Source organism: Crotalus tigris, unplaced genomic scaffold (assembly GCF_016545835.1).
Source record: "Crotalus tigris isolate CLP2741 ecotype Arizona unplaced genomic scaffold, ASM1654583v1 scf7180000017935.1779662, whole genome shotgun sequence".
Classification (NCBI taxonomy): Eukaryota; Metazoa; Chordata; class Lepidosauria; order Squamata; family Viperidae; genus Crotalus; species Crotalus tigris.
Window position 1 is genome coordinate 704,047 of NW_024096727.1, and position 20,868 is coordinate 724,914.

A 20,868-nucleotide genomic window follows, 5' to 3' on the forward strand; every position below is an offset into this window, starting at 1 on the left:
GCACAGGCTGCCGGGGGCTCTGGATGGCAGATGTCCTGGCCCTCGAGTTTCTAGGGCGCTCGCTGGAGGATGTACCACCTTGCCCCATCTGCCTAGCTTTGAAGGGCCCAGATTTGGCCCAAGGAGATAGTGAGACAGTAAGATTTGGTCAATGGAGATAGAAAGGGACCAGTCTATCCCGCCCTGGCCCAGCCTGGTGCCCCCTGGCATGTGCGAGGTGATGAATGCACAGGGACCGATGGTGTTTAGCAGCAGCAGCCCACCGGATCCTCGACTGGCACACTCGCTGCGATGATTGGGGCCTGCCCTCCAAGCAGCAGGCGTGGTGATGGTACCAGCAATAGGTGGAGGCAGAGGTGCCAGCGGGAGGGCAGACATGATCGAGCCTGTTAAATGCAACGGCTGCGCAAAGACAGAAGGTGGGATGGAGCATGTGTGTTTGGTGGGCCAGATCACATGCCACCCACCCCCCATACCTGTGCTTCCGTCTGCTGCCAGCTCCAGAATGTGCCGGCTGAGGGGCAAGCAGGCTGCGGCTGCTGCCGGACACCATCAGTCTGTGCTCGCCTCCCATGTGTACACTGGGGAGGCGACCAGCTGGGCTGAGGCCAGGGCGGTGGGGACCAGTCTCTTGCCGTCTCCAGGGTGGTCCCATGGCCCAAATCTGGGCCCATCACGAGCCAGATCCAGCCCTTAGGCCTTGTGTTTGACATGTCTGCTTTAGCCCATACACTGGAATCTTCTCAGAATGATAAGTTGCACCTGGGTGAGACTCCATAAGGTTCAATGGCATTCAAGAGGGATCTAACTTCGCCCTCTTGTGCCCACATAGGGATTCCAAACTAATTCTCCATTTGACCCGCTGGCTCGGCCAGTCTTTCTCCCACAAAAGGGGAGGTATCACCTATGTGATACCTCACTATTTCAGAGAAAATTACATTTTTCACATTCATATTTGATACTGACCTTATCTGATGATCAAATGCTACTGTAAGAAAACAAGGAATACATATATTCACACTGCCCCTTTGCTCTACTTGGACAGTGAAACAAATATGGAAGCCATAAAATTAGAAAACATAATGAATTCAGGAAGTAGCTTGATCTTGACACATTTGCCTTATTTTTTCGTAGTTTATATTATACTAATTATCATGTAATATAAATATTTATTTAATCTTATATTGCTTTTGGATCTTTTGCCCATTCTCATTTTATGGCAGTAGGAAGCTTACCAATTTTTATATTTTCTTGTGATATGTTATTATAAGGCAGTTAATAACAACTACATATATAACAAATAAATCTAGATTTCTTCACTCACCCAAACTTACATTACGATCAACCCACTGGCTTATGTAGCATTTGATATATGAGACAATCTTTGGAGATTTGTCCAGAATGCAATAGCCAGATTAGTAAAACCATTCCTCCAGAACAGAAAAGTACCACTTTTGAGATTGCTGCAATTCTGAAGTCCAATTCAAAGTACCAGTTACTTCTTAAAAATTCATTTGTGTCAGAATACTGGACTACATGAAGCATTGCCTTGCCAAAGTTGACTTTTAGTTATCATTAGAGAGTACCTCTTGTGAAGTTCACAAGACTAGAAGAAGCAGCAACCTACTCTCTAGTGATCCCTGTATAATGCTTGTGGTTTTTACATTTTTTTCTAGGCTGAATTGATTTTCTTTGCTGATTTTTTATATGATTGACCATCACTCAGAGACATATGATTGGTGTGGTAAATAAGACACTATAGTGCACACACACCCAACTTACAGAACTAGAATATGACCATTTAAACATGATCACTATTGATAATTATAACTACTTTTAAATGAATATACAGCATGAAAAAAATATGAGATTAAGGAATTCTGAAAACCGTATACTACAAATTTGGATACAGTGCGGTGGGCCTTCAGCAATTTTACTGAAAAAAAAATTAAAAGCCAAGTTATGATTTCAGGGGAAAGCTATCAAGATAACATTCCAAGAGAAAAGGCTTTTGAAAATATGTCCAGATCAAGTTGCTGGTGCTATTTAGGTTAGTCCACATAGGTATAGGTCTCAGACCCTTCAAAGACTTTAGTGTAATTCACAAAAGTAGAATTTCTTTTCTATCTTCTCTCTTTCTTTTAATTAGTTTTATTCTTTACATCTGAATAGAACACTGGAAAGAAATTATGTAAAGGGGCTCAGAACTCTGCCATCCTTCTAATTCAACAACTGATCACTCTCAGAAAATGCTCTGAACAGGACTGAATTAGGTAAAGCTGGAACAATCAGCAAAAGAAAGATCAAGCGTGAAAATGGATGAAATCTAGATGTGAACTCCAGACAAAAACATCTTACAAAATATTCCCCCAGGGTAGTCCTATGGAGAAGCATTTGGGCAGTTGTTCAAAATGCTGTTAATAGCTCAATTCTACATCTTCCTGATCCCATGGTCCAGAGCATATGGGGTTCATTCTGTGCTTCCTAGTGCATGCATACCAACAAACCACAAAGAGAAACATCAGGAAAAGAGTAGAAACACAAATATAGACATATCCCTATAGTACACAAAAGATGCTTCTTATGGCCACTGTGGGTACAAATGTAGATACTTCTTATGGCCGCTGTGGCTACAAGTGTTGGAAAGAATTTAAGAATTCATAACCTATATGTTTTCCCTTTATTTTTTCTTTAAATTTGATCACTTTGCATACTAACTACGAAGCAGTAAAAGTTTATACCCACATTGGGTTTTGTGAAAAAGGGCCCACTTATTCCAATTCGAAGAAACTGCCTCAAAATGTATTAGTAACATGAGGAGCTCTTATCTTTGCATCTTCTCCACACAACTGTTAGTACAGCTTAAGGGCATTATGGTAACTGCAATTCACAGTAGGAATAAGAGCAGAATGTTTTAGGAGAGTGTAATTGTGGAGAAAAATGATCTTGGGAAAACTATGCAGCAACAGTTACAAAATATAAAAGCCCGGGAAATGCATTTAAGCATTACAGCATTTAAAACATTAGAAAAAAACTCTCAAACTGGCTCTGCCTTAATACTCTGGAGCAGTATGGTCTCAACCTTGGCAACTTAAAGATGTATGGACCTCAACCCCCATGATGCTGGAGTTGAAGTTCATACATCAAGTAGCCAAGATTAAGAACACAGTTCCAGAATATAAGAAGGAGGGAAAAGGGGAAAAATCCTGAGGCTTTCAAGATTCTTTTACTATAGGCTAACTCAATAGAGTTCCAATGAATAAACAATGAATGTTTCCTAACCTAGTCTATCTCAAAGGAGAAGAGTAATATCATCAATTTTTGGTAGTATTTTCACTTGGGACACAAACCAAAAAATAGTCCTCTTCGTAGATTCAAACTTGAACAAGGATCTAATAAATGGCTTTTATTTATGGACACTTCCTCCTCAGTTTCTGCTCTTTCCCTCTACTTCCTTAAAGATAGCACATAGCTCCAGAGCCCTTTTCTCTGCAAAATATTTTTTCTTCTCCTCTCAAGCTTGATTTTCTAAGTCATTCTTTTCTGTTTCCTGCGCGTCTTTCTGGAGATCTGCCTCATACCTTTCTCTCTATTTAAAATGCAAATTTTAGTCTTGGCTGGGAAAATTCAAAAATTAAATGCAGCAATCTTGAATACCAATTTGATTTTCTGTTCTTCTGGATGTTGATTCATCAGGAAAATGATATTCTGTATAAATGTTGCCATATTTAAGAGGCAGAAAGATGTAAATTTCCTATATGCTGTTGAAGCTTTGCACATGCATGATCTCTTAAGCTCACTACTCTTTGTAAGGAAAAGAACAATTTAAAATGCTCAGTCAGTATTTTAAAAAATGAAATATTTAGGAAATTTGAAGAAATGTTATTCAACAATAATATCATACAAGTAGTTCATTATAATGCATATAATTTAGCTTCATGCACACTAAATATCTGTAATATGACTATACTTACTTGCCATCTGCTGGTCGCTTGCAAACACAATGAAATTTGCCACCAAAATCAATGTACAGATCATCTTCTAATATGTAAAAAATTTGTCCCGTGACAATTTTGTCTTTGGCAGGCCCCATCTGAATTAAAGGGCAGGACCTCAACATTGATGCAAAGGATTCCACATTCTTGGAAGGCACCTAGAGAAAGCAGTCATTTTAATTTAGGAAATTATCAGATTTGATTTCTTAACATTCAATGTAATCTTTTACAGGATTTTTTTTATTTTATAGAGAAATTAAAGATATTAAGAAACAGTAGCAGCAATGATACGAAGAATCCGAAACATCCATTCATTCAAAGAGCATTGATCTTGATCGGGATTTAGGTAGGGTTACACTTATTTATTCCTAAATAAAGACTTTTGCAAGAATGTTCTTCCTATCTCAGGATTAAGGATGGTGAACTATTGTAGCCTATCTGATCTCAGGAGCATGCACACATGGTTGCAATTATTATCTTTGCAATAATTAACGTATCTTTCCCTTATGAACTTAAGGTAACATGTAACACAGTATGTTCCATTTCGTAATAGTTAAAAAACAGGCAGTATAAAATAGAGCTACAGAACATCTTAAAGGCTAGACAATGTGATACCATACTAATTTTGTACCTGTTGTATGAGCATATACACACATCTGGAGGCAAGGGCATTTTACACAGTGGGCATGCAAGCTTAAAAAATATAAGACTGCTTTAAAAAAATTAAAAAGTTCTTTATATCACTTTTGCATTTTAAATATTTCTAGTGAAGATCTGCCTAGTCTTACAATGAAACAGGACTTTTTCAAAATCTCTCCTCACAAAACTTCACATAACCTTTCTTTTACAGTATTAACAGTTATATGCCATGATTTTAATCACTGTTTAAAATAATTGTAAGAGTGGTTTCTACTTTGAAAAATAAATTTAGAATAATGGGGTCCTTACAGTCTCTGAACTTGGTTGTTTTCTTGCAGATGTTTCATTACCAAATTAGATAATATCATCAGACTTACCTAGTTTGGTAATTAAATGTGTGCAAGAAAACAATCAAGCTCAGAAAGCACCGAGCCCCATAATTCAATCCTGAAATACAAATATTCTCTTTCAAATTTAGAATAAGATTTGCTGTGAAATTCCACATTCACTCAGATGCATGAGATAACACAGTAGATCATAGTATATTAAAAAGCAAATATGACTGGATATTTTAGGAATAAAGTAAATTAGGCTGAGCAGCACAATTTTAAATTATACAATATGCTATCTAGGAGACCCAAATGAAATGAAGGGGCAATAACACTAAAAATGCACTACTAATTATATGCTCAGCTACAACACAATAAATAACAGGATTATTTTCTATCATATTGTTGCAGAAGTGTATAAGCCAACTACAAAAACAATTTCAGAAGGTAAATTGAGAATCTTTGTGGAATAGCTATGTCAACACATGTGGAACAAATCTCTCTGGGCCTAGAAATTAGAAGACAGGTGTACTTAAGTGTTCTTAAACTAACAATAGAAAACCAAAGGAACATACAAATTACTGAATTTATTGCACAAATTCTTTAGAAAAGGTTTTGTTTACTAAAAATAGTGCCATATGTGGATACAGATAAATCAAATGAAAAGAGAAGTTTTAGAAAGGCTGAAGGACATAAAACCAGATAGTTAACACTGAATGAATAATGGAGAGCAAGCAATATACTTGAAAAAGTTTTCTTTTGGATTACTGCTTACAGAAAAGCCTTTGACTATATAGAATAGATTATGCTAGAAAATTAAATATACACCTATTGGACTGAATATGCCATAATATCTAATTACTTTTCTATGAATCTCTAAAATGACCCATTTAGAAATCAAAAGAAAGACTCCGTGCAGCCTTCAGGTACCGGACTAACTCAGGGTTAGCCTCAGGCTCGAGAACCTTAAAGGACCCGTTAAGGCTGCACTTCTCCAGTTCCGGAATAAAGTGGACACGCGAAAGAAAGCCGAGGGAAGAGTAAGAAAGGATGCACAAAGCCGCACCTTGCTTCCGCTATCGCCGCCAACTTCCCCTTCTTTTGAAGAAGCCTCCCGGCGACAGCCAAGCGTCACCCCAGGACTGGCGCAGGAGACGCGTCTTCCTACCGTAGAAGCTCCCCGATGTAGAGTTCGTCCACCAGCAGCAGCTAAGAGAGCGGCAACTACCATGACTAAATCCAACCGCGGCTGACCAAACTCCGCCCACACCGGAAGTGGTAACTTTCCAACCCGCCTCCACACAACACTCTTAGAGATTCTGAATAGGAGGGGCTTTAGGATCTGTTTGGAACAGAGCGGAAATTCACCGGATGTCACAGGGGGAAACTCTCGGGTTGAACAGAACCCGATTCCTTCATTCCGCTGAGGCGCAACGTTGTTGACGCTCGGCCGCTTTTACGCACGCGCTCTCGCCGTGTCTTTACGTGATGCATGTTTGGGAAGCTCAGCTGGTCTTTCTAGGAGCAGGGGTAGGCAACATTGGCTTTTATGACTCGTGGACTTCAACTCCCAGAATTCCTGAGCCAGCCATGCTGAGGTAAAAGGGAGGTTTCCAAGCTGAGCTATGCTAACTCAGGAATTCTGGGAGTTGAAGTCCACGAGTCATAAAAGAGCCAAGGTTGCCTACCCGTTCTAGGGCGACGTAGCAGGTGCTCGTTCTCAGCAAAGCCAGGAATTAGGAGGGAGTGTAGGAATCCCAGCTGGGACAGAGAATTCTTAAATGCTCTTTTTGTTTGTATACTTTATTATTTTAAAAAATAATTTTAAGGCTGTGAATATATCCAGCAAACCTTCCTATTTTCCCCACAGCAATCCCTGAGGTGGGTTGGGCTGAGAGAATGTGACTGGCTTTCATGGTTAAGGCAGGACATGCACTCAGTTTCCAGCTCTCTAGCTCTGTGCTAGGCTATTCATGATCTTGAAAGTGTCACACCTTAGTAATATGTTTTCTAATAAATCAATTAATGGTATTTATGTCATCATCATTGGACCACTTAGGGCATTATACTATAAGTGAATTTCAGGGGTTTTTTTTCAAATTGTCCCTTGCAGCTCCATCTGTTTCTTCATTTCTCAAATAAATATCAGTAAATGTTAGTCTTCCATTCAACTTTTTAACATGTTCATGAAGTTTTCTCAAAAATATCCAGAATTAAGCTATGGTTGATAATTATACTGTAAAACTGAAAACTCAAAATAGTTGCACGTATATGAACATTCTATTGCTTAATTCAGAGTAACCAAATCAATTGTGTCTTAGTTACCAAAGTTTAAAAAGATACTGTTCTTATATCAAGAGTTCAGTCTTTTTGTTCAACTACTGCCACCTTGTGGTTTTTACTTAGAAGTTATTTATAGCAAGAATTGTTTTTCTAAAACCTAAAGTATTTGTTTTATTCACCTAACAACTACAAACTGGCCTAGTGGGTTCACAATCCAGATTGTATTGTGTGTTGGGCAATTGGGTGGAATAAATCTTAATTAAACATGGTTAAGCATGTTATAGTAGCACACCAGTGTCAGTACCTAGAGCAGGCATGTCTAACTCACGACATCACATGACGTCGTGCAACGTATCAGAGCTTTTTCGCTATTGCCGGAAATGGGGTGGGAGCGGCTCCGGTATGATGAAACCAGCCCATGGGCCGGCAGTTTGACACCCCTGATCTAGAGTATCTGGAGGATAAATAAACTTTTCAAAGAGGAAATCCTGGATTTAGCACTTTTAGGATGCTACCTAAAACCATTCAAGCCATCAATCAATTGGCAAAAGGACAGAATGTAATACTTATCTGCAAATCCATTCTTGGAATATCAAGTGTTTGATAGTGTCTGTCTATATTAATTATTGTACCTGTGGAGAATGATTTCCTAAAACAAATATAACAACAACAACAATAATAATAAAAAGTTGGAAGGGATCTTGGAAGTCATCTAGTCCAACCCCCTGCTCAGGCAGGAAACCGTATACCATTTCAGACAAATGGCTGCCCAGTCTCTTCTTAAAAACTTCCAGTGTTGGAGCATTCACAGCTTCATTCATTCATTTCATTCATTCTTATATCCTCTATGTTGTACCTTATGATGTCTCAGTATCAGGCTGCGTCAAAATATATCTCCATTTGTAAGGAAAACTAAATTTTATCTGTAATAGTTATTTATCACATGCTTTATAATCCAAAATTGTATAATGCTGCTTTGTTTATAATTATGACCACGTGTACACATACAGCCAAAGATTATAAAATACTTTATAATCTTATAATCCTATTTGCTTTTTTACATGGCAGTTTTCATTTTGTTTTCCACTATCTAATCTCTAACATACCAGTTGGAAGCCAATATTTATTTTACAAAAGTTCTAACTGCAATTGCAGTGCAGACTTTTTTTGTATGTGGAAGGGCATATGAGTCCAAAGCACAGCAAAAAGTACAGCCTGATTATATAAATAGGGAAAAATTCAACTGAACAAGATTGTTGTAAACAAAAACAAAATCACACTATATGAAACTGACTGGAATAGTTAAGAAGAGATTCTCTTGTTAAAAGGACCTATACTCAGCACAACTTAGTTCCAATGGACCTGGGAAAGGGTGGTGGAATAGAGCTAGAAGGCATGGTAAAGCAAGAGAAAAATCTGTGGAAAAACGGAGTACCTAAAAGCTGGATGTGCAAGAAATAAAGCTTTGGTCTGGTATATCAAAAATCAGAAAACTGCCTACTTAATTCTTTAAACAAGTTCATATAATGACCACAAGCAGATCCTGGGGAAACTATGTTAAGAAGTATAGCTAAGTATTTTAAAGTAACTAATATCCAACTAAACTTCAATATGTATACAAATGAACTGTATGAAATATAAAACCATGTTTGAAAACATTCAGATAGCCTTTTGTGTTTGACAATACAAAGCATTTTATTTGTATACGTAATCAAGTATTCAGACTAAATCTGAAATGCTACAGAAAGCTGTCAAATACAGCGTAAGTTGACTTATATGATGTGTAGCCTTTTTGGTGCAGCTATAAAGTCAAAGCCCAAGTTACCATGCATCTTAAGGATGTGTTCTAGTTCAGTTTAAGCTTAGTGATTAAAAGAAGCAAAAACATCTTCAAAATATGTTTTATAATGTGCCAGAAAATAAAACATATTAATCTTTTTAGAGCAACAAATTTAATTAATATTTTATATATGAAATTGACCTATGATTGCAATATTAAATATATTCTCAAGCTTCAATATGGATTTTCAATTTAGACAGGCTCCTATTTCATTGAAGGCCTTTTCTTACAGATGCAAACTCCCAGAATCCACATACACATGTGTACAAACTGCCCACAGCTTCTACCAATTGTAATGGAGAGGAGGATGAAATATACTCTCCCATAATTTAAATTCATGAGAGTGGAATAAACATATAATACTTTTAATAGCATGGAATGATTTGAAAGCTGTATTAAGCTTTTACATTTATCATCTGCTTCATGCCTATAAACTCATTTTACTTCTGCAACATTCAGTAGACAAGGCAAAAACAATTAAATCCACTTGTAACCTTGAAGGGAAAAAAAGTACCGTACTTTCCGGCGTATAAGACAACTTTCGCAAGCGTTAAAATTGGCGCCGAAGTCAGGGGTCGTCTTATACGCCGAGTCGTCTTATACACCAGAAATAACGGTAGTTTCCGGTGTATAAGACGACTTTCTAGGCATGCAACTCGGCGCCGAAGTCAGGGGTCGTCTTATACGCCAGGTTGCTTTATAAGCCGGAATATATGGTATTTCGGGCTGAGATCTGTCAAAAGACATATTTTCTGGAAAATTTCAATAAATGACAGATGACATGCTTGGAAGCTACCCTCTTCAGCTTTCATAACTGCAAAAAAAAATGTGGTGCAATAGCCATTGCAAAACCCAAACCAAATTATTTGGCCAAAGAATATTGGTGAAAGAATATCAATTAATATCCATTTAATGGCTAGACAAAGACTTCCAAGGTTTGTCTGTGAAAGCAGACATGAAGTGATGACTCATAATGTCACATGGGCATAATGTTCCAGCTTTGTTTTTAATTTTTTGTAATGCAGTAACTTAGTGATTACCTAGACTGGAATTAAGCCTAATACTCAAAATACATAAAAATTCCTGTCCTGCAGATTAACAAAGGCAAGTGTATTTTCCTAGTTCAAAAATACTCTGAACCTCAAGAAACTATTAAATATTTAGAAAGCTAAGTGCTAAACAGAAGAACATATTGGAGGAGTCAATAGCAGAGGTGATGCACTTCAGCATTTGCTTGCAGCATCTGACAGTGGACAGTACAAAGGTGAGGCAATCATTGAGTCTCCTCTTCAGTCTGCTTTGGGGTAGCTTCTGTGGCACTGGCGTTGGCAGCAGAATTCAAGACATCTCCAAAGTCAGCTCCAGCAGGCTTATTTCCCCCAACCTTAGACTAAAAGGGCAATTAAAAAATTTATGAGGCTAATCAGTGGATACTATAAATCAGAGGTCCTCAACCTTGGCAACTTTTAAGACTTGTGGACTTCAACTCCCAGAATTCCTCAACCAGCATGTAAATTGAAGTCCACAAGTCTTAAAGTTGTCAAGGTTGATGACCTCTGCTGTAAATAATCTGTGTTTTAGACCAATCTTTTTCAACTTTAGCAACTTTAACATTTGTGGACTTTTAACTCCCAGAATTCCTCAGCCAGCATGTAAATTGCTGTACACTTATATATTTAGCAGTCATTTACCAATTTAAGGTAGCAAATCAACTTAAGAAAGGTTCCCATAGAACTCCCCCCCTCCCATCCAAAGTACCCTTTTAGCATTTTTCTGGGAAATGTGGCATTTCAACAGCTTTCCAGTAATTTGTGGCAAAATACTAGACTGAGGATTAAAAAAAAAAGACCTCTAATACTGAAGAAAGCAATTTTTCCACTGGAATATATTCACGCCCATTTTCTGTTAGAACACTATTTTTATTTGCATATTTTTTCCATGGAAACTATTACACCTAGGAAGCTTCTCATCTTGCCTTGCTAAGAGTATCAACCCAGAACTTTCTGCCCAAAAGCAATTCTAAAAAAAAAAATTATGAGTTCTTCAGATCTGCTGTAAGTATACCACCCAGAATTCCTAGCAAGCTTGGCTTTAATTGGTTTCATTGATAAAAGTAATGAATACTACTGGATTCATAATTTCCAGAATTCTGATATCATATTATGTACTAATGAAGTTAAAAAGTCTCGAAATGGAATAAAGCACTATTCCACTACAGTACAATATTTCCAAAGGTATTCGTACTGAATCTATGTTGTTCTATTTTCAAGAATAAAAGCTCTTCTCTATTCTATCTTGTAGTTGCAGTAAGTGCTAAATGTAAAATTCATTCCATAGATGGGAGAAACCTAAGTGTTAAACTATTAATATCTTGGTAAGTTACTTCCTTTATAACCAATTCCTTCCCCTTTAGCAACACATTTTATTGTTAAATTTTACCTTTAGGTTCTCCACTTTTTCTTCAAATGACTTGAATGTTGGAGAATTTCTAATGAAAGAAAAAAGAAAAGAAAATTCAAGTTAGAAATATACATGCAATCTCAGACTAAGCAGGGAGAACCTACAAACAAAATTAAATAGTATTACATAGTATTTAAAATGTAACCTCTGATACTTTAAATTTAGTAAGCACCCTTTTTCTTCATCACCATCTGGTTAGTGATGATGAGGAATGTATTAATTTTTAAAAGGATTGTCACTCATATGTAGTACTTATCACCATCATTTTAGATTTGTTACTGATTTCTATAGTTACATGAATTTTACTCTGAATTATGTTCAGAGCTGTAGTTTTACAGCTTTACAAATAGGTTCCCCCCCAAACAAGCTATTCATCACATTTTCAGTGTATCTCTTGCTTTAAATACAGATGATTGCCAAGCAGCTTGTATATAAATCTGATACTTTTATATACTTAATATCCTGGTGCAGTTGTACCAAACAAACTGAGCCATTCCTATTCACATTTTGTCAAGTTTGGGCACTCTAGTAAACAATACATACTTTACCTCATAGCAGGCATACTAATTGAATGCTGTAGACAACGTATACTAAATGGCAGCATTAAAAGAAAGGAAAATCTGGTTATAAAAACTGATTAGCATGTCCCTGAAGAGAATATTTTTTTGACAGTACTGTAGTGGTAGAATTTGTAAAAGAATAGAGGAATTTCAGATGCCTTTATATAATGACTCATCCTTTTCCCAAACCTTTTAGCCCAGGGGTCCCCAACTTAGGGTCTGGGGCCAGGCCGCAAGCTCTTCCCCAGCGAGCTGCGGAAATGGCTAGCCGTTGTGCGCATGCGTGAGCACGCATTCTCCACTTGCACTAGCACCCATGACACCATTTGCACATACTAGTGCGGGGCAGGTGTCCACAGCCCATTTGCGCATGCACCGCTAGCCTGGATGGTTTGCGTGGTCTATATGCACATGCGCGAATAGGCCGCTAGCCCCCGTGGGGGTGCATGGCCGTTCACACACGCGTACAGTGTTAGCGCATGCTGCATGCACGAACATGGCTGCTAGTGCTGTGCCAGTGGGTGTAGCTCCAATTTTGAAGCTGCTCTTCTTCCCTCCGGTCTGGGAGACCAGAAAGGTTAGAGACCTCTGTTTTAGACATCTCACTTGAAAGAATAAATGCATACACTCTGTAGGATAGCAAGCAACATTTAGAAATAAGAATATGATTCTATATAAAAGAATATATCATATAAATACTTTTTCTCAGTATTGTAAATATGTAGATATCTGAAGTTTTCAATAAGAACCAAAATAAGATTATTCTCTGCATTAAAATCCAGCTGTTTTTCAATTCAGCAGTTTTAAAATCAAATACAGTGATTTATTTGTGTAGATAGATCAACCAGATGATTCCAGCTTTAATTTGACATCTATATTTTGCTTTATCTAAATATTATTATATTCAGTTTTACTAATAACTGTCCTGCCTTCAACCTGCAAATCTATAGCCTGATGCTAGGGAATGGAATTCAGAGCTATAGTCTGTATAATATTAGTTTCCCAGGACACCTAAAGATCATGCATCACGGTGCAGAAGCATTTTTCTGCAAATTTCATCAACTGTACAATAATTCAAAACCATATTAACAGTTTAATTCTAAGCAATTCTGAGGTTTACAAGTCCAGGCAGGGGAATTCACAACATTCACAACATGCTAATGCCTAGAAAATTTTCTACTTTTATAGTCTGAGCTGCTTATTGCTCCTAATGCAAGTTTCAGAGCATTTCCTTTTGTCAATTTGTGCTTCAAGAGAAGCTTGTAGAAGTGGAGAGTTCATGTACATGTGAGTTCAATGGAACAATATTCCTCACGCCAACTGCAAATATATTTTAGTCAAGTCTCTGCTAACTATCTAATTCAGTGTAAATTGCAAAATTCTAAACCAATCACATACAAAAAAAAGTTCTAATACAAAAACAACACTATTAGAATCAAAATTATATTTATAATAAAAATTACTTGAATCAAAATTATATCCATAATATAGGCAAAATCTCTACGGCCTTTTACTGTCCTTTGATCATTATTTTGATTTATTATGCTTCACATTGTTTGGCAATCAAAATTCTTTTGAGTCTATTACAACAGAGTTCCCCAACCCTTCCGGCTTTGCAGACCGGTGGTGGTAGGGAAGGGAATGTTCTGTGAGAGTGATGAGCAAGCATGTGCACGCAGCTCCATTCGCCCAAGAGGCAGGCATGCACACATGGCACTCATGAAAATGGAGCACATGTGCACATGCTCACCAGCCATTTGCGCAAATGGAGATGCACGCGCATGCTCGCATGCCACTTCCATGGCCTGGTTTCAAGGCTAGGTAGTGGGCCGCAGCGCAGGAGTTGGGACCCCTGCATTACAACATTATTAAAATGTATTAAAAAGCAATTAATCAGTGGTTTAATTGTAAGTAATAAAATAGAGCATAGAGAAACCATTGTATTAACGTTCACCATTAGAACTCTGTTGCCTATCTGTTGGTGATAATCTGCTGAAACATTTCAAAATGACAGCCAAGAAAGAAAATAAGGATCTAGAGATTCTGCTGCATAGACAGCATTTTGTTTATATTTTGTTTTTAAAAAACTGATACAATTAATCTCCATTACAACATAAATAACTAAGTGGAGGGAGAAAATAAAACATACTTCACATCTTCCAGCTTCTTTGTGATGGCAGAACCCACTGTTGAGAAAGCAGCAGATGCTTTCTGTCCAGCCTGAGACAACGTTTCTGATGTCTTCTTATACCTGTATCGGAAAGTTAGTCAATTTCTGTCATCATGGTTTGTACCCTTGAACCTTAAAGGTTCAGATTGTCTATTTCCCTTTTCAGCACATTTAAAATTAAGAGATAATGTATCCCATGAAAAACATTAACAAAGTCTCTTAATAACCACTGAACATCAACTTTAGATTGAATTTTAAACAAAGCTTTCATCTATTAAGATAAATTAAGGTTACTGGTTTGTTATTGTATTTGATTTTTAAAAAAGGAACTACATAAAAGAAAAGTCAGACTGCTTTCATCTTAGACAACGGTTGGCCTTCAGCTACCAACATTTTTAAAAATTAATTATTTAGTAGTAGTAGTAGTAGTAGTAGTAGTAGTAGTAGTAGTAGTAGTAGTAAATTGAGCAAGGATGTTGATATATTTGTTTAGCAGAATTCTAAATATTACTTGCCTGGAAATGATCTGCCACTCTATTTTAATTAATAAAATTGCCATGGCATAGATACTACATACATATTAAACATTTGAAAGCTCTCCTCATGGAAGACAACAAACAACAGCTATATTCACATGCCATGCTAAACCATCATTTGTTTTGTTTTGTCTACCTGTGATGTGTGAACCCAGATTTTACATTAATAAACTTGATTTATAGTCTAACATTTTGCCTAGACTATAATGACTTATTCAACAACCATGGTTCATATGAAGTACATCAGAAAAAAGCAATAATGAGATATCCATGCAGAGAATTCAACTTCCCTCTCCACTAGACCCCAAATTTTAAAAAATGCTGCCCCATTAGATCTCAAATTATAGTTTTTTCTGGATAATATTCATGAAACTCAATTAATTAATTAAACTCAAGCACTTTCACATCACTCCCAAATAGCAAAATAAACATACGCGTTTGTTGAAGTTACATCTTGCCACCCTTTAGAAATATTTTGTTTCAGTTCTTGCAGTGAACTGATGCCTAGTTTCCTCTTTATTTCAGCTAGATGCTTCTCTTTGGCAGCTAACACCTGTGACAAAGTCTGGATTTCTTCTTCTACCTATGGGACAGAATCCACAAAGCAAAGCAATGAAAAGAATGTTATATATAAAGAAAATGCTACTTCACACAATTACTAGCATTTCTTTCAGAAGATTTGTGTCTATATTTTACTGCAGACTTCAATATACACATTAGATAGAATGGAATCAAATACATTAGGCCACTTCAAATTTAATAAGTATCTGGTATTCAACTACTGTATTCTAGTTCATATGCAATATCTATACCAGTTAATAAATTTAAGCAAGAAAACCTTTATATATCATAAACTTGCATAAGTGCTTTATCAAATCTCAACTTTACTAAGAATCTACTACAACACTATATTTTTATTTAATCAATTTGTATAACTGTATATGTCAACAAGTGACTAGGGGCAGAGAACAGTTTCAAGTAAAAAATAACTGCATCACAAATATAAAAATTAAAATGCATAGCAGCTGAGAAAAATATCACAATCAGCCAAGTCTAACACAACAAGGAGGTGGGTCCTCTCACAGTCAGGGGTCCAGGCCAAGACAGGTCTTTAGGACCACAAAAAAGGCTAGGAACATTAGGGCCATCCTAATTTCCAGGGGGAGAACTTTCTATAAGGTCAGCATAATGGCAGAAAAAGCATGTCTTCTAGGTTCCACCAACAGGCATTCCTTAACCAATGGGATCCAAAGCACTCCCATCCTACTGGCCCAGATTGGATGGTTAGAAACAAATAGACAGAGATGGTCCCTCAAGTAAACTATAACTATTTAGATAGAGATCTAAAATAATCCTTAATTACTGTATGAGGATTTTTTTTACAAAAGAGCAATCCATAGGAAGTATAGTTTGGGATGACATCACTAGACAGATAGCTTTTTTAAGTTCATGGGGATAGTGTTAAGGGAAGACTTAGATTATTTTAAAAAGATGAAATGAGTGCCTTGGGTCATTCATTTGCTTCATTACTCCACCAAATGAGAAATTTGTACATTTCTGTTGATTGTGAAAATTGAAATAGGTACCTTTAAGCCTCCCATTTCATTCCAACTCACCCAAAAGATGTTTAACATTTTAGCTCCCCCCACACCAGGGATGCTGCAGGAGCCACATGCTGATATGTGACTTTCCTAGAATATATATCATACCATTCAGGCCTTCTTGAAAAACTAAGCTTATTTTATTCACAGCAACATCAGAAAAAGGCATATTGACAATATACATAATTATGCCAATAATATGTAAGTCCCCGTGAACAGCTCAAAGTCAACATGCAGGCAGTTCTTGTAGCTCCAGAACCTCCAATAGAGTTAAATGGGGTTAAATTTTAGATCCTCCCATTCTGATGACATCCCTAGGTATAATCCTTGCAGCCCTTCAGAAGGACAGGAAGCAAAAGTGTGGCTTCCAGCCTACCGTGGTTTCTTAAATCATGGCTAAATACAAAATGACTTTGCACAATCTGTTAACTCAATCATTTTATCTTTGTCAAATATAGGTGTATAAGTAAATGTTTCAGATTAGTGTTAAAGATAGCACAAGAAGTTGTCATTTCAAATTAAATTTACCTTAGCAAGCTCTCTTCTAAGTTCTTCTTGTTCTTCTTCAGAGAGAGCTTCTATATTAATTGCAGCAACCACATCTTCTCCTTCAGGAATGGCTTCATTTTTCAGCAGACCTTTAAAAAGCAGATCAAAATTGTCAACCTGGCATCACACTACAAAGATGTTCTATAGTGAGGTAGAATGGAAGCCATTAAGACGGGCTCAGTATGAAAAAAAGGACTGATGTAGTGCAAGGTGTGAAAATATTAAGATAATAAGTTCAACTGACTAAAGCTTATTTTAGGGAAATTATAAAAATTATAAGTCAAGGGGCAAAGAAGCAGAGGTTTTTTTTAAATTTAAATATCAAATCAAGAATAAATTCCAATAAAAACCCAGACAGACAAGTTAGTTTCAGACATAACATTATCAACCATCATAGAGCACACTATTGATGGTTGCTCCTCCCCCTGCTCTGTCCAACAGTAAGCTGTGCCAAGCAATTTTACTTAGCCACCCTTTTAAACTCACATGACGTCAATGTCCTGTTCTCATTTAGTGTGAAAACTGAAAGTATGGCTGGACAGAACTCCCTAGCTCCATTATATTTTTTTTATTATGATCTACAAATAAAAGGCAAAAATATGTGTCCCAGGATAATGTGACCAATATGGGTCAGTCATCGGAGACCAGAGGTTCTGTCTTCTGAGCTTTCGGACTCGAGCTAGAACCCATTTTTAGGGAGCTTCTTTCTGGCCTAGAATTCGAAAGCTCGGAAGACAAAACGCCTGGTCACTGGTCCCCAGTGACCGACCCAGATTAGATCCTATAAACAAAGTATTGGATCAAAAATCTGTGCCTCACTGAGGGCTCCTTATATCCAGGAACCAATCCTGTAAGTGTACCTGAACCGGGTTAGGGTTAATATTACAGATTATTATTACAGTGCAAAGCAATTACAGTAGCAGTATCTCCAAACATGACCCTTTTCTTTTAGGTCAAGGATAAGCAACTCTCCCACGGGTCTAACTATGACTGATGCCCTGATTTGCCAGTAGGTTGTAGGAGCTGCCACTCCTCTCCCCTCAGTGAGTTTAGCGTATTTTGAGTGGGTGCCAAAGTCCATTTTCCATTCTTAGTTATTTTTGATCTTACAAGCCCTGCATAGAAATCTGGCAACTCAGTCTTGGGGTGCTTTAGAGTTGCAAATGAGGTGGCAAAGTCCTATATGCATTACAGCATATAATCTCCACTCCCTGCTAGTAAATGTATTTATTTATAGAAGATAGGGGGGAGGAGCAGAAGCATGAATTTCTGTTGTGGAGAATTACTTCTGATGAAAAACCAAGATGTCCTCCTTAAAAAACACTTTAATAAAGACGGAAGAAACCCCAGCCATATTTGATAGTGATCAGCTAAAATAGTAAAACATTCCTAATAGTGACCTGTTTTGTTTTAAGAGGGGAAAAAAGTCACTTGTGATATTTAAATTGTCTACTGTGTGGCTTCCTTCTCCAGCCTTACTGTCCTGCCAAGATTTCTCATTTCACACTTTCAAAAAACTAGCCCCCTTAGAACTTGGAGAAGTTCATGACACAGCTTATTGCAGTAACTGTAAACAATGAGCACATACCTATCTCCAGACACAAGATACCACAAAGAGTATGCCCATCCTACTCCCCACCCCATAATATACTGCTGTCACAGAAATTTCTTTCTACAGCTCTCATTTTAGAGGAATGACATTTAATGTTACAAACAATGAAAAAGTGGCACACCACTTGTTTCCAGACCTCAAGAAATTAATACCATGACAATTTATTAGAGCCCCTGTAATTTGAAGAGTCAGAAGTTACCCGCCTGATGTGCTACCCATTTGCAATAGGATTGAGTTTATAAGCAAACTGAATCCCAGAGTATAGTTACATTGAATGAATGAATGAATGAATGAATGAATGAATGAATGAATGAATATAAATAAATATGAAAGAATTACAGGGTATGAGAAAAGACGCTTTTACAGAAAAAGATCAAAATATTCTCAAACCTGATATGCTAATTTACTGCAAGTTGTATGGAATAGGCTTTTTAAAATTATTGTTGATTTATTAAATTTGTTTGCTGCCCATCTCCCTGTCAGGTGACTCTGGGTTTCTTACAACATTATTGCAATATTTGCAAACTCATGCAAATTCATAATGAGTATTTTCCAATATTTAAAATTTACAAAAGTTCCACTCAATCTATTTAGAAATTAAGAGCAGCAGGGATATATAAAATGTGGGATGTTCCAGAGGTTACTGAATTTTTGCTGAACTCTTAGCATTTTACACCATGGATCACATTGTCTGGGACTATTTAAGCACTGCCATGAGCAATATTAAAATTTTTACTCCTGATTTAGGAATTAATGCTAATTAATGCTTATTTAACTCTATTTGTAAATATTCCTACTGTATATGCTTGGAAGTATCCAAAGCACGATTTGCATCATTGTGAATATTTAAGGGTAGGTAGCAGATGAAACAAACCAGTGAGTTTTTTCATGAACGAAGGAAACATAAAATCTACAATTTTCTTCTCTGAAGCCAAATTATACTCTAGGCTACCAGCTGCTCTGAGGTTGTTGTAATCAGATAGGAAATTCAAATTATATATCAATCAGAAGGCCTCAAAATCATTTTGAAGAATACTATTGCTTGTTAACCAAACGCAAAGGAAAAATTGCAAAATATGAATGATACCTGAACATTTTTATTAGCAAAAAATCTAGAATAATGTTGCAACTTGTTTTTTTATATCAAAATAATATATTATGAACAGCTGCATCCATCATCTAAGATGAGTTCTATTTAATCCCTAAAAGAGAACTCAAATCTAATACATTTGGAACACTAGTTTTCAATAATTACATTTTGGGTATATAATCATTTTTATTTCCCATGAATCAGAAACCAACTGTTCTCCCATCCTAAGAGACTCAAGACAGTTTTAGGAATTGCATGGCAATATCAAATATCAAGTATCAAGATTCCATTTCATATATTCATGTTCTAAACTAGGCTTTCAATAGTTTCTATCTAAGCACTAATATCACTGTATACACTAAGATTACAATATAAAAAAGATTTGTTTCTAAATAGAGAATCTTTTTACAGTATGACCATTTTCAGTTCCAGCAGATAAATCAGAGCCTTATTAAACTCTAAAAGCAAGCTGAGCTGTTATCTCCTCTTATAATAGATATTAAAACACAAGAGAGTTACCAGAATTCTTCAGTACAGGAGATTCAGGAGGGGAGAAGGTCATGCTGGGCAGTAAATAAAGGTAGTTTTTATTAACTCCAGTGTTAAAATCAAAAGGAGATTTATAATCTTCATACAGATCCGTATCTTGCCAATCCATCACAGAGATCTTCGAATGCATGAGCACTCGTTCTTTCCTGTACCTAGTGACATATTCATCTTTCTTAGCCTCTTTGCACCACTGTGCCTTTACCCTGAAGTATGTCTGAAGCTGATCTGATCATAAGCTTTAGGCTGCCAGATTGAAATGTCACTGCAGAAATACTCCTTTATTGCATGGACTAATGCGGGCAGCAAACCAGAAATATGTGGTTTACGCCCCCTCAATGCACCAGAATGGTCTTTAGACATTAAATATCTATGATCCTGGAAAGCCTTAGCCCTTGCTGGATTACACCAAGAATTTTCAGGGTTGTTTTTTTTAAGTGTCAGCTGACTGTTATTGCACCAGAATATCCTTAATCTTCTAGGACACAAAAGGATTACTAGACATAATCTATTCTATCAGCCATCTGTGTAAGACTTCATGCTTGATTAATGGAATAGATTTTTTTCTCCCAAAAACACAAGCCGAGTTTTGCAGCCATTATCCCTGCAAAAAAAATAATTACATCTATTTCTTGCATTGTAGCAATGCATATTTAGC

General features: G+C 36.8%; 1 protein-coding gene across 3 annotated transcripts in view; it reads right to left on the minus strand.

Annotated features, from left to right (window-relative positions):
* LOC120308524 (tumor protein D52-like) overlaps nt 1-20,450 on the minus strand; it is a 58,540-nt gene extending 38,090 nt beyond the window's left edge. The window contains exons 1-7 of one of the 3 annotated variants that reach the window (XM_039344699.1): nt 20,184-20,418; nt 16,942-17,051; nt 15,247-15,395; nt 14,256-14,357; nt 12,095-12,136; nt 11,526-11,574; nt 8,916-10,476 (exon numbers count right to left, since the gene is read on the minus strand). In XM_039344699.1, the coding sequence (XP_039200633.1) occupies nt 10,360-10,476; nt 11,526-11,574; nt 12,095-12,136; nt 14,256-14,357; nt 15,247-15,395; nt 16,942-17,051; nt 20,184-20,343 (729 nt within the window). In that variant the 5' untranslated portion in view covers nt 20,344-20,418 and the 3' untranslated portion in view covers nt 8,916-10,359. Of the gene's footprint in view, nt 1-3,974; nt 4,154-8,915; nt 10,477-11,525; nt 11,575-12,094; nt 12,137-14,255; nt 14,358-15,246; nt 15,396-16,941; nt 17,052-20,183 lie in introns of those variants that run through there. The other 2 variants (XM_039344701.1, XM_039344700.1) reach the window with 2 other exon arrangements.
* Nucleotides 20,451-20,868: the final 418 nt, after the last annotated feature.